The sequence below is a fragment of the Pecten maximus genome, chromosome 8 (genome assembly GCF_902652985.1).
Source record: "Pecten maximus chromosome 8, xPecMax1.1, whole genome shotgun sequence".
NCBI classification, from domain to species: Eukaryota; Metazoa; Mollusca; class Bivalvia; order Pectinida; family Pectinidae; genus Pecten; species Pecten maximus.
Window position 1 is genome coordinate 15,842,136 of NC_047022.1, and position 14,331 is coordinate 15,856,466.

General features: G+C 39.8%; 1 protein-coding gene across 1 annotated transcript in view; it reads right to left on the minus strand.

Annotated features, from left to right (window-relative positions):
* Positions 1–801: 801 nt before the first annotated feature.
* Positions 802–14,331, minus strand: part of LOC117332580 (nucleoredoxin-like) — a 55,501-nt gene continuing 41,971 nt past the window's right edge. The window contains exons 4-7 of the mRNA XM_033891551.1: positions 11,548–11,636; positions 10,523–10,613; positions 7,066–7,175; positions 802–1,606 (exon numbers count right to left, since the gene is read on the minus strand). Of these exons, the coding sequence (XP_033747442.1) occupies positions 1,421–1,606; positions 7,066–7,175; positions 10,523–10,613; positions 11,548–11,636 (476 nt within the window). The 3' untranslated portion in view covers positions 802–1,420. The remainder of the gene's footprint in view (positions 1,607–7,065; positions 7,176–10,522; positions 10,614–11,547; positions 11,637–14,331) is intronic.

Consider the following 14,331-nt stretch of genomic DNA (forward strand, 5'->3'; position numbering starts at 1 on the left):
ACAGGCTCCTGAAAATATACTCAGATATGTGATCACATTATTTAAGCCAAAGTATCACAAATAGGTCTGATATCAATTTTACAGACCCAAATCACCTTATCAGGTCTATCGTTTATAGTCCAGGCAGTGTCATCAAGATAAGTCCAATATCTTACTGTTGGATATATATAATACATTACCAATTCATAATGTACTGTAATGAAATAGAGACAATTTAACTATGATTTTTTGGTGTTTTCATGATAATAGGAAAACTTTTGGACAGGTGAGCAGGAAAAGAGAAGACAAATTCACCTTCTCATCTGCTAAAATCCAAAGAGAATGGGAGATTGTCATTGAGACTAAAGTAAGCATAACCTTTTATATGATTTGGGTCCTTCCTGGGTATAAAACAAGGGCCCAATGGGCCCCAATCGCTCACCTGCAATGCAGTGATCTTTTCATATATGGATCCTGCTGTTATTTGAAAGCATGCTACAGGGCCAATATAATGTCTCTCGGCACTTTGGCTATTCAGAAGTAATTTTAAAAATTTAAGCATACTTGATCAACGTGACTTTGTATGTGAGTCACGGTAATTCATTTGAACAAACTTGGTAGCCCTTCACCCCAGCATGCTACAGACCCAATATCAACTCCTTGGGACGCTTGGTTATTGAGAAGAAGTTGTTTAAAGATTTTAGCCTTTTTGACCCCTGTGACCTTGAATGAAGGTCAACTTTATTCATTTTAACAAACTTGGCAGCCCTTCACCCCAGCATTTTAAAGGCCCAATATTAGGTCTCTGGGCCTTTTGGTTATTGAGAAGAAGTTGTTTAAATGGAAAAGTTGACCGACGGCCGGACGACGGACACCGCGCCACGGCATAAGCTCACTTGCCCTTTGGGCAGGTGAGCTAAAAAACGCTTGTGTGTATTTTTTATGATTCATGATTCAGCATAGTTAAGATATCACCTTAACTAAGTATGTATTTTGTCTAGCTATGTATGTATTACAGCTAGCAAGTAAGTCCAAAATCAGTTAACATCATACATCACTCAATTCTGTCATCTTCACACTACAGCATCTAAATATAGAGATGTACCCATATATAGGTCAAATGCGAGGTTAAAGTTCAAGCACACCAATCAAGGACATCCTACACTATGCATACAGTGAAGCAATCATATCCTGTATTAGCATTTTGCTCAATTCCAGAGCCTTAATATAGTAATAAACAAGTCCAATCTTTGAAGAAGTATGTTCTTTTCTTTTCACCAATAAAAAACACTCACAAATGTTTCCAGTCCATAACAACTGCCAGGTACAAGTTCCGTGCAGTCTAACTTGCCTGGTTATGAGTGGAGAATACATTTCTATGTATATATATATCATTGGTCAATATAAGCACATGTGGAGGACACAAAAATAACTCTCAACTTCAACTGATAGAAGTGGCCTCCAATGTTCCGGCAAAGTAACGTTTTACAAAGTCTGTTGCAATTTCTTTTGTGATCACCGTCTCAGGACTAAGATAAACTTTTTGGTCAGGAAAATCCAGGATGACCAGTAGTGGACATTGGTCTTCTAAGTTGGCAAAATCACGCACATTATCACAAAATTCATTCTGTAAAAATACAAAGTGGTAATTAATCTATCATGTTTATGAAAACATCAAAAACATTAAAAAAAGCATATCCCCAGAGAAGAGACTTTATTAAGTTGAATGATCTGAAAGTGGTAAAGAGATCTTCAGAAGCTTCTATTACATGGATATCTCACACCAGGTAATGTGTGATACACCTGTCCAGGGTAGTACAGGATATCTCACACCAGATAAAGTGTGATACACCTGTCCAGGGTAGTACAGGACATCTCACACCAGGTAAAGTATGATACACCTGTCCAGGGCAGTACAGGATATCTCACACCAGGTAAAGTGTGGATACACCTGTCCAGGGTAGTACAGGATATCTAACACCAGGTAAAGTGTTGATACACCTGTCCAGGGTAGTACAGGATATCTCACACCAGGTAAAGTGTGGATACACCTGTCCAGGGTAGTACAGGATATCTCACAACAGGTAAAGTGTGATACACCTGTCCAGGGTAGTACAGGATATCTCACACCAGGTAAAGTGTGATACACCTGTCCAAGGTAGTACAGGATATCTCACATCAGCAAAAGTGTGATACACCTGTCCAAGGTAGTACAGGATATCTAACACCAGGTAAAGTGTGATACACCTGTCCATGGTAGTACAGGATATCTAACACCAGGTAAAGTGTTGATACACCTGTCCAGGGTAAGACAGGGATATCTCACACCAAGTAAAGTGTGATACACCTGTCCAGGGTAGTACAGGATATCTCACAACAGGTAAAGTGTGATACACCTGTCCAGGGTAGTACAGGATATCTAACACCAGGTAAAGTGTGATACACCTGTCCAGGGTGGTACAGGATATCTCACACCAGGTAAAGTGTGGACACCTGTCCAGGGTGGTACAGGATATCTAACACCAGATAAAATGTGATACACCTGTCCAGGGTAGTACAGGATATCTAACACCAGGTAAAGTGTGATACACCTGTCCAGGGTAGTACAGGATATCTCACGTCAGGTAAAGTGTGATACACCTGTCCAGGGTAGTACAGGATATCTCACGTCAGGTAAAGTGTGATACACCTGTCCAGGGTAGTACAGGATATATCACACTAGGTAAAGTGTGATACACCTGTCCAGGGTAGTACAGGATATCTCACACCAGGTAAAGTGTGGATACACCTGTCGAGGGTACTACAGAATATCTAACACCAGGTATAGTGTGATACACCTGTCCAGGGTAGTACAGGATATCACACACCAGGTAAAGTGTGATACACCTGTCCAGGGTAGTACAGGATATCTAACACCAGGTAAAGTGTGATACACCTGTCCAGGGTAGTACAGGATATCTCACACCAGGTAAAGTGTGGATACACCTGTCGAGGGTAGTACAGGATATCTAACACCAGGTAAAGTGTGATACACCTGTCCAGGGTATAAGACCAGGATATCTCACACCAGGTAAAGTGTGACACACCTGTCCAGGGTAGTACAGGATATCTAACACCAGGTAAAGTGTGATACACCTGTCCAGGGTAGTACAGGATATCTCACACCAGGTAAAGTGTGGATACCTGTCCAGGGTAGTACAGGATATCTAACACCAGGTAAAGTGTGATACACCTGTCCAGGGTAGTACAGGATATATCACAACAGGTAAAGTGTGATACACCTGTCCAGGGTAGTACAGGATATCTCACACCAGGTAAAGTGTGATACACCTGTCCAGGGTAGTACAGGATATCTAACACCAGGTAAAGTGTGATACACCTGTCCAGGGTAGTACAGGATATCTCACACCAGGTAAAGTGTGATACACCTGTCCAGGGTAGTACAGGATATCTCACACCAGGTAAAGTTTGATACACCTGGCCAGGGTAGTACAGGATATCTCACACCAGGTAAAGTTTGATACACCTGTCCAGGGTAGTACAGGATATATCACACCAGGTAAAGTGTGATACACCTGTCCAGGGTAGTACAGGATATCTCACACCAGGTAAAGTGTGATACACCTGTCCAGGGTAGTACAGGATATCTCACACCAGGTAAAGTTTGATACACCTGGCCAGGGTAGTACAGGATATCTCACACCAGGTAAAGTTTGATACACCTGTCCAGGGTAGTACAGGATATATCACACCAGGTAAAGTGTGATACACCTGTCCAGGGTAGTACAGGATATCTCACACCAGGTAAAGTGTGGATACACCTGTCCAGGGTGTAGTACAGGATATCTCACAACAGGTAAAGTGTGATACACCTGTCCAGGGTAACACAGAGATATCTCACACCAGGTAAAGTGTGGACACACCTGTCCAGGGTAGTACAGGATATATCACACCAGGTAAAGTGTGATACACCTATCCAGGGTAGTACAGGATATCTCACACCAGGTTAAGTGTGATACACCTGTCCAGGGTAGTACAGGATATCTCACACCAGGTAAAGTGTGGATACACCTGTCCAGGGTAGTACAGGATATCTCACACCAGGTAAAGTGTGGATACACCTGTCCAGGGTAGAACAGGATATCTCACAACAGGTAAAGTGTGATACACCTGTCCAGGGTAGTACAGGATATCTCACACCAGGTAAAGTGTGGACACCTGTCCAGGGTAGTACAGGATATATCACACCAGGTAAAGTGTGATACACCTGTCCAGGGTAGTACAGGATATCTCACACCAGGTAAAGTGTGGATACACCTGTCCAGGGTAGTACAGGATATCTAACGCCAGGTAAAGTGTGATACACCTGTCCAGGATAATATAGGGATATCTCACACCAGGTAAAGTGTGGATACACCTGTCCAGGGTAGTACAGGATATATAACATCAGGTAAAGTGTGATACACCTGTCCAGGGTAGTACAGGATATCTCACACCAGGTAAAGTGTGGAGACCTGTCCAGGGTAGTATAGGATATATCACACCAGGTAAAGTGTGATACACCTGTCCAGGGTAGTACCGGATATCTCACACCAGGTAAAGTGTGATACACCTGTCCAGGGTAGTACAGGATATCTAACACCAGGTAAAGTGTGATACACCTGTCCAGGGTAGTACAGGGTATCTCACACCAGGTGAAGTGTTGATACACCTGTCCAGGGTAAGACAGAGATATCTAACACCAGGTAAAGTGTGATACACCTGTCCAGGGTAGTACAGGATATCTAACACCAGGTAAAGTGTGATACACCTGTCCAGGGTAATGTAGGGATATCTAACACCAGGTAAAGTGTGGATACACCTGTCCAGGGTAGTACAGGATATCTAACACCAGGTAAAGTGTGATACACCTGTCCAGGGTAGTACAGGATATCTAACACCAGGTAAAGTGTGATACACCTGTCCAGGGTGGTACAGGATATCTAACACCAGGTAAAGTGTGATACACCTGTCCAGGGTAGTACAGGATATCTAACACCAGGTAAAGTGTGATACACCTGTCCAGGGTAGTACAGGATATCTAACACCAGGTAAAGTGTGGATACACCTGTCCAGGGTAGTACAGGATATCTAACACCAGGTAAAGTGTGATACACCTGTCCAGGGTAGTACAGGATATCTAACACCAGGTAAAGTGTGATACACCTGTCCAGGGTGGTACAGGATATCTAACACCAGGTAAAGTGTGATACACCTGTCCAGGGTGGTACAGGATATCTAACACCAGGTAAAGTGTGATACACCTGTCCAGGGTAGTACAGGATATCTAACACCAGGTAAAGTGTGATACACCTGTCCAGGGTAGTACAGGATATCTCACACCAGGTAATGTGTGATACACCTGTCCATGGTAGTACAGGATATCTCACACCAGGTAAAGTGTGATACACCTGTCCAGGGTAGTACAGGATATCTCACGTCAGGTAAAGTGTGATACACCTGTCCAGGGTAGTACAGGATATCTAACACCAGGTAAAGTGTGATACACCTGTCCAGGGTGGTACAGGATATCTAACACCAGGTAAAGTGTGATACACCTGTCCAGGGTGGTACAGGATATCTAACACCAGGTAAAGTGTGATACACCTGTCCAGGGTAGTACAGGATATCTAACACCAGGTAAAGTGTGATACACCTGTCCAGGGTAGTACAGGATATCTCACACCAGGTAATGTGTGATACACCTGTCCATGGTAGTACAGGATATCTCACACCAGGTAAAGTGTGATACACCTGTCCAGGGTAGTACAGGATATCTCACACCAGGTAAAGTGTGATACACCTGTCCAGGGTAGTACAGGATATCTAACACCAGGTAAAGTGTGATACACCTGTCCAGGGTAGTACAGGATATCTAACACCAGGTAAAGTGTGATACACCTGTCCAGGGTAGTACAGGATATCTAACACCAGGTAAAGTGTGGATACACCTGTCCAGGGTAGTACAGGATATCTAACACCAGGTAAAGTGTGATACACCTGTCCAGGGTAGTACAGGATATCTAACACCAGGTAAAGTGTGATACACCTGTCCAGGGTGGTACAGGATATCTAACACCAGGTAAAGTGTGATACACCTGTCCAGGGTGGTACAGGATATCTAACACCAGGTAAAGTGTGATACACCTGTCCAGGGTAGTACAGGATATCTAACACCAGGTAAAGTGTGATACACCTGTCCAGGGTAGTACAGGATATCTCACAACAGGTAAAGTGTGATACACCTGTCCAGGGTAGTACAGGATATCTCACACCAGGTAAAGTGTGGATACACCTGTCCAGGGTAGTACAGGATATCTCACAACAGGTAAAGTGTGATACACCTGTCCAGGGTAGTACAGGATATCTCACAACAGGTAAAGTGTGATACACCTGTCCAGGGTAGTACAGGATATCTCACAACAGGTAAAGTGTGATACACCTGTCCAGGGTAGTACAGGATATCTCACACCAGGTAAAGTGTGATACACCTGTCCAGGGTAGTACAGGATATCTAACACCAGGTAAAGTGTGATACACCTGTCCAGGGTAGTACAGGATATCTAACACCAGGTAAAGTGTGATACACCTGTCCAGGGTAGTACAGGATATCTCACACCAGGTAAAGTGTGATACACCTGTCCAGGGTAGTACAGGATATCTCACACCAGGTAAAGTGTGATACACCTGTCCAGGGTATAAGACCAGGATATCTCACATCAGGTAAAGTGTGATACATGTACTTTACCACACCAGCACTGTAACAATACAATGATGTCAAGTCAACAATACAATCATGTCATATCAACATTTTCTTGCACGGACGTAATGTAAACCCATCGGGCTGAGATCTCTGCAACTCACAGACACTTCCAAGGGGTTGTCGAATGACTGTATTAATCTCACACCAGGTAAAGTGGGGATACACCTGTCTAAGGTAAGACAATATTGACCCCATTTGGGTGGAGACGGGGGAATCTCAAGCCAAAGGTAAAGATTTGTGAGTTGAGGCAATTTAAACTAACATCTATGATTTGACATTCTTACCTCCGTTCCGTAAAAGAAGAAGAGTTCCTGATCCTCCCCTTTCTGGTGTTCTTCACGAGCAAGACTCTCCAATACTTCCTTACTCATCTCTATGTCTGCCTCCTCACCCTCTGTTAACCAACAACGGTTACATTTAACATGATATTTAATTAACACTATCTAAACAAGAGGCTCAAAGGGCCTGATCCAGTAAAAATTAAAAGATTTTAAAATATCTGCCAACTCATTTAACTCCACAGATTATCTCTGATTTTATTGATGATGCAGCAATGTCCTCTAGCTTGGATAACATAGCTCTGGACGATGGACAGATGGTCACCTGTTGTTGGGATGTATAAATTTTTTTTTGATGTTCAAAATGGCATGAACTTCTGTAAAAGGATTGCCTCCCTTTGCCCATAGTCCTATTCTTTGAAGCTAACTCTACACACACTGGTTGCTGGTTGTCTCCCTTTGTCCGTTTTCCAAACATTTCAACTTCTATAATGTTTTCAACATATAGATACCTAAGCTAGCTCTATCTAGACTTTATGGCATTCCCCATCTCATTCATGTTCTTTGTACAAATTTGAATTTGATCAAAATCTGTTTAGAATTTTTGAGAAATGATTCGGGTGCGACATTAAAATTGTTGATCATTATCTATACATACAGTAATAATTAAACAATTGAATACCATACAATTGACCTTTTATCACATTTGGAATTTACAGCGACAGCATGATAACAGAAATAAAATTCTATATGTATAGTGGTACATCCCCTCCTATGTAAATCAATCGGCCAAAGGCCCTGAGAAACATCAGAGTCTGAGGTCATAAAATAAGGAATTTAAAATTGAATTTTATAGTCAGACAGCTACATTTGTATCAGATGAAATTCCTTAATCTGGTTATTCCTATTCTATATATAATTAAGAAAACATGTATAACATATGTATCTGCTGAAAACTTTCCAATAGCTGAATACAGTTCTTTCCCTGACCCTTTTCTTTAATGTTTGTGGAATATTATCGATATACATCTGAATCAGTAAAGCTGCTTGTAAACTTTGAAAAAAAAATCAACTGAAGGACAAATCAGTCTATTAACAGTTACCTGTACAACATGCAGAGATAAAATCCAAGATGTGCACAGCCTTAGTTTTTTTAAATTTATATTATAAGATGTTAATTAGGCCTAGCAAACATCTATTTTATGACCCCTAGTAACATCGAAAATGCAAATATTTTACCTCCGATAGAAAACTGCAGTCGCGCTGTCGGTCACGCTGTCTGACGAGACATTATATAGGCCTACAGTTTTGACAAACAAGACACCAGTACATCAGTCACAGATCATAATCGTTAGATTCTTTTCAAATAAACAAATAATATTATCTAATAAAATCCTCATGAAAAACAGCAATGTAGTTTGTTACAACTTGCCTTCAATTCCTGTTGATATTTCTTGCGTATTCTAGCAACATACAAATAAAAGTGAAACTGCAAACGGTCGCTGGTTTAGTGACATTAGACATAACCGCCATTTTGGCCAATAAGTGATGATCACGTGATTATTCACGTGCCAGCTGAAGTTAGTTTGGCTGCAAAGCTGTTTATAGAATTGTAAACATTTGACTACATAAACACGGTTGGTTTTAGGCTTATATGAGATGTTCTTGCATATGAACTCAGGATGAACATATGAGTCTAAGACATGTGGATAGTTTCTCTGTGGATGCATGTAAATTTCCACGACGATCAACTTAATTGTTTTACTTTCGCTTTCAAGGCAAGATTGAGACAGAACTACGTAATCCTTCGCCAACAAAATTGCATATACTGATGAGGAAAATGTTTATATATATACTCTAAAATAGTCTAGAACACCAAACACGGAAACCATCAGTTAAATCGTGTCAATAATTGCTGTTAAAATAGGAACTATATATGAGGCTGCAGATGTATATCATTAATTTTGTATTACAGAAAAGAGAAGTTGTTAGCCGAAAACAAAAGTGTGACTAACAAAATTTACCCACCACGACTAAAACGGCAGGTGCCAAAGGCATCCTGACTGTTAAAAATACTTCAAAGAACTTCAATAAAACTACATAATTATTCATTACAGGTAGATCTCATTCAAAATTGAATTTATCTTTTGTCTTTCTGTATATTATATACTTGCTGATTATTGTAGTTTCATCAGAATGCAGACAATTATTTGGTTGTTTAAATGATACCACAGCAATCACAGCTAGAAAACATTCTTATTTTGCTCTACAAGCGTTATTGAGGTAAATGAGTAATACCTACTTTGTTCATATGTAGCAAGTTGCCGTCAAATTCATTAAGAACGCCCACCCCACCCATCAATAAAGGATGTACCAGGAGTGGAATATTATACGCACGCTAAGTGTTCGAAATAACATTACACAAAAGCATATAAGGAAAGGCCAGAATAAGGTTAATGACGGCAGTAACTGGCTCTATCAAACTCTCAACTGTCTCAATGGTTTGTGTCTGGAATGTTTGGTAATAACTCAATCCAATAGTTTAAACTAGCACACCCAACAACTTGATAGGAAAGGCCTTCCATACATGTACAGTTCAACCACTCTAACATTATTCGCATGTAATTTCATTTCGTAATTGAAACAGAACTATTTCAAGTAATTACAAGACTAAAGAGGATAGAAAGATCATTGCCACTTAATTGGTCTTGTGTTTTCATTAAAAATTTGAAGCTTTCAGAAAATTGAAATTTTGTCTACAGGAACATATAGGTATAGAAAGAGTAAAACATCACTTAGTATTTTGTAAATGGAATTAGAACTGTGTCTCTCTGTCCCTTTCTCAAGTTTAGTGTTTGTCTAGATCTGTCTACTGTTGACCTGATTTGTCTGTTTTCTTACCCGTGTTTGTCCATCTGCTACTGCCTAAGTTATTAATGTAAAGAAAGTCTGTGTCCCTGCCTGATTTATCTGTCTCCTGTGTTTGTCTGTCTATCTGTCTGATTTGTCTCTCACCAGTGTCTGTCTGTCTATCTGCCTGATTTGTCTATCTCCTGTTTTTGTCTGTCTATCTGCCTGATTTGTCTGTCTCCTGTGTTTGTCAGTCTATCTGTCTGTTTTGTCTGTCTCCTGTGTTTGTCAGTGTGTCTGTCTGATTTGTCTATCTCCTGTGTTTGTCTGTCTGCCTGATTTGTCTGTCTCCTGTGTTTGTCTGTCTGTCTGCCTGTCTCCTGTGTTTGTCTGTCTGTCTGTCTATCTGCCTGATTTGTCTGTCTCCCTCCTGTGTTTGTCTGTCTGTCTATCTGCCTGATTTGTCTGTCTCCCTCCTGTGTTTGTCTGTCTGTCTATCTGCCTGATTTGTCTGTCTCCCTCCTGTGTTTGTCTGTCTGTCTATCTGCCTGATTTGTCTGTCTCCTGTGTTTGTCTGTCTGTCTGTCTGATTCGTCTGTCTAGCTGTCCTTACCTGTAAAAAGGACCAGGGATGGGCTCTCATTCAGAGCAACTGCTTCCCCTTCTGTTAGAGGATTCAAAGGCTTTGGATACCATGGGAATTCCTGTATAAGGGGAAAACACCTTAATCAATAAATGTATGTTACAGCATATACACAGAAAATCATAATATACAAAAAAGTTCTTCTCAGTTATACTGATTTATAATATAAACATAAGTCAGGTTTGTTTTCTCAGAAAATTGAATTTAAATTATATGTTTAACAAGAATTCCACAGAAGTGGATGTGTCGCCTGCACAGCAAGCTAGGAGATGAATTTGAAACAAGCAAGCATTTCCTGTAAGAAAGCAATGCATCAAGTTTGCATTTGATTTGCCCAAGTAATCTCAAGTTATAGCAAGCAAACCTATTTTCTATTTATAGTAGTTATAATGACCTTTGACCTTTGAACCTGAAAAGCAATCTAAGCAAGCACTTTTAATAAGGAAGCACTGTATGAAATATGAGTCTGATTGGCTAAGGAAAACTTGAGTTATCACATGGAAACAAATTTTCTATTTATAGTAACATTGACCTTGACCTTTGACCTTCAAACCTCAAAAGCAATCCCAAGCAGCCAGTTTTGATAAGGAAGCACTATATATACATACAAAGTTTGAGTTTGATTGGTCCAAGGGAACTTGAGTTATTGCATACATGGAAACCAATTTTCTGTTAATGGTAACACTGACTTTGACCTTTGTGACCTTTGAACATTAAAAGCAATCTCAAGCATGCACTTTCAGTAAGGAAGTACTGTATGAAGTTTGAGTTTGATTGGCTTAAGGGAACTCAAGTTATTGCACGGAAACCATTGTGCGGATGACAACACCGATACCACCGAAGGGTCGCCTTTTTCAGGTGACACAAAAATGAAAAAAAAAAGTGTGATACAGAAAGAAGGCCTTTTTGAATAAATCACCAATGGTTAATGAACCAATAACTAGACTCTTATACACAACCAATTTGTAGTATAACACATCACTATACCAACACACCAAGCCATCTTTGTCCACATTGACTGCTGTACGTCCATTCAAGGTCACAACCTCTCCATTGCCATCAAGGATCACAAATGTGGGAATACCTGAAATAATTGCAAACATCTGTCAAAGCAAACTCCTAGTAACTTATCACAGCAAACATTCACAGCAAACTTATAGCAAACTTATAGCAAACAGACAAAGTAAATTGTCCAACAAAGCATGCATATTCAGCAATCTGTTAGTAATTTACTATCACAGTAAGCTAATACAGAGAACTTCTAGATATAGCAAATAGATATAGTAAACTGTCCAAAGGAACAGTCTCTATAAACTATTACAATGTAAAACAAATTACATCAAAGCAATCAAATAGTCATACATTAAAATTTGACATTGATACTATGAAGCTGGATATGATATATATGGTACATATGGTCAGGTGTGAGTATGATATGATACCTGTGGTCAGGTGTGGGTATGATATGGTACCTGTGGTCAGGTGTGGATATGATATGGTACCTGTGGTCAGGTGCGGGTATGATATGGTACCTGTGGTCAGGTGTGGGTATGATATGGTACCTGTGGTCAGGTGTGGGTATGATATGGTACCTGTGGTCAGGTGTGAGTATGATATGATACCTGTGGTCAGGTGTGGATATGATATGGTACCTGTGGTCAGGTGTGGGTATGATATGGTACCTGTGGTCAGGTGTGGGTATGATATGGTACCTGTGGTCAGGTGTGGGTATGATATGGTACCTGTGGTCAGGTGTGGGTATGATATGGTACCTGTGGTCAGGTGTGGATATGATATGGTACCTGTGGTTAGGTGTGGGTATGATATGGTACCTGTGGTCAGGTGTGGGTATGGTACCTGTGGTCAGGTGTGGGTATGATATGGTACCTGTGGTCAGGTGTGGGTATGATATGGTACCTGTGGTCAGGTGTGGGTATGATATGGTACCTGTGGTCAGGTGTGGACATTTTCATCCAGTTTCATACATTTATTTCAAGAAATCTGTTCTGTCATAGATCGATATTCCCGACTAAGATTTCACTTTTTCTATATTTCTTTTATTACTTTTCATGATGACTATTAGTTACTTTATAGCTATAATACTGCCCAGGGATTCAAGAGAATTTGTAAACAAAATGAGCTCATATGAAAAACTTGTTTTTCAACCAAATTGCTACCAAGTAAGTGCAGGCTGTACAATTCGGAATTAATACATTCAATTCCTGAAATGACCATTACCTGGATTATAGACCATCAGCAATACTATTACACAGACTTCCTCCTATATTTTCTCAATAATTCAGAATTACAGTGAATCATTGACAAACAGTAGAGGATACCTTAAATTATTTTATTGACCAATCAAATTGAATGCTACATCCTAATTGAATTAGAACAGAAGATATTTTCCAGGAGCTGAGCCATTAGTTTTCTATTGATCGAGGCTAACTCACACTTACTAATGGTCAATAGCCAAGGATTCAGCCACTCCTTAATCACTCACTACACAATCAAAAACATTACTTCGACCAAATGATGTTGTTTTCCCTCAAAGGAGTTCTAACAACACTGTCCGTTCTTCTGATAATGGACACTTAACCAGAAAGTGCATTAACAGCTAAGTCCTCCGGCAACCCAGGGTAGACTTCTGGCTAATTAATTATGTACTGTATTTTACATGACATGACTAGGAGCAACGCTGCAACGTTCTACATAATAATACATAGGAGGCTTCAGCAAGTCTCATCTGTACTAGTACAAACAAAAACAAAGGAAAATGTATGATTGTATCATGCTGAGGATGCAGAATCGATGATTCTACTAATTCAATTAAAAATGGGCTTTTCTTTACCATGAGGAAACAGCTGATGTACAGTTGCCTAGAGGGATTCCTCTTACTTTATATCCCTCCAACTCAATAGCTAATGTGATTACAGTTCTTTTGTTTACCCAGCAGCTGTTGTACATATCAATTTGCCTTGAGAAATTATTTTTTTATAGTTTGTTTTGGTGTTCCTTTAATATCCTGGTGTATGTACTGTTTGGCTGTTTTTGTATTAGGTCTTTCTAGACTTGTGAACTCGTACAGCAAAGAGATACATCAAACTAGCTTCAACACTTACACAGTGTTATTAATATGGCTATCTACAGTTCCCTTCTCATCAATACTGCATGATAGTCAGAACTCTAATTCTATCAAGGCCGAGTCAACGCAGCCACATCCAACTTTAACATCTCTTTGTGTTACAAAAACAAGCAAAATATCTCCGTCCTATTGATTTTTTTTTCAAAAGTTTTCCCATTTCACATTTTTATTTGTATTTTAATCACTTTCTTACTGGAAATATATTCCCTGGGGTGTGTCTGCTTTAAAGAAATTGTGCAGTTGTGTTAGTCTCCACTAACTTTAGACATAGACAACTCAGATTTTGAAATAATACAATATATTGATGGCAAGAAAACTGTTTGGCATTTGGTTACTATATCAATGTCTTGGCAAAAACTCAGTGGAAACAGTTAAAGCTACCATGATTTAAATTAGTGCATTTCAAGTTTTGCCACTGGTTTGGTGGAAATTGAAAAGTTAAAATTCTTTGCCAATTAGAGAACAAAAACCAATATTGTGATCTTGTCAGTAACATCTTTTGCAGATCATGCATCATAAGATGAATAATTTTGATAAGTTCTGTGAAAATTGGTCTGATGGAAAGTTAGATGTTGAAAATGTTTCTGACTAGAAATATGTTCATTATGAATGCACAACTCCCTACTTCATTTTG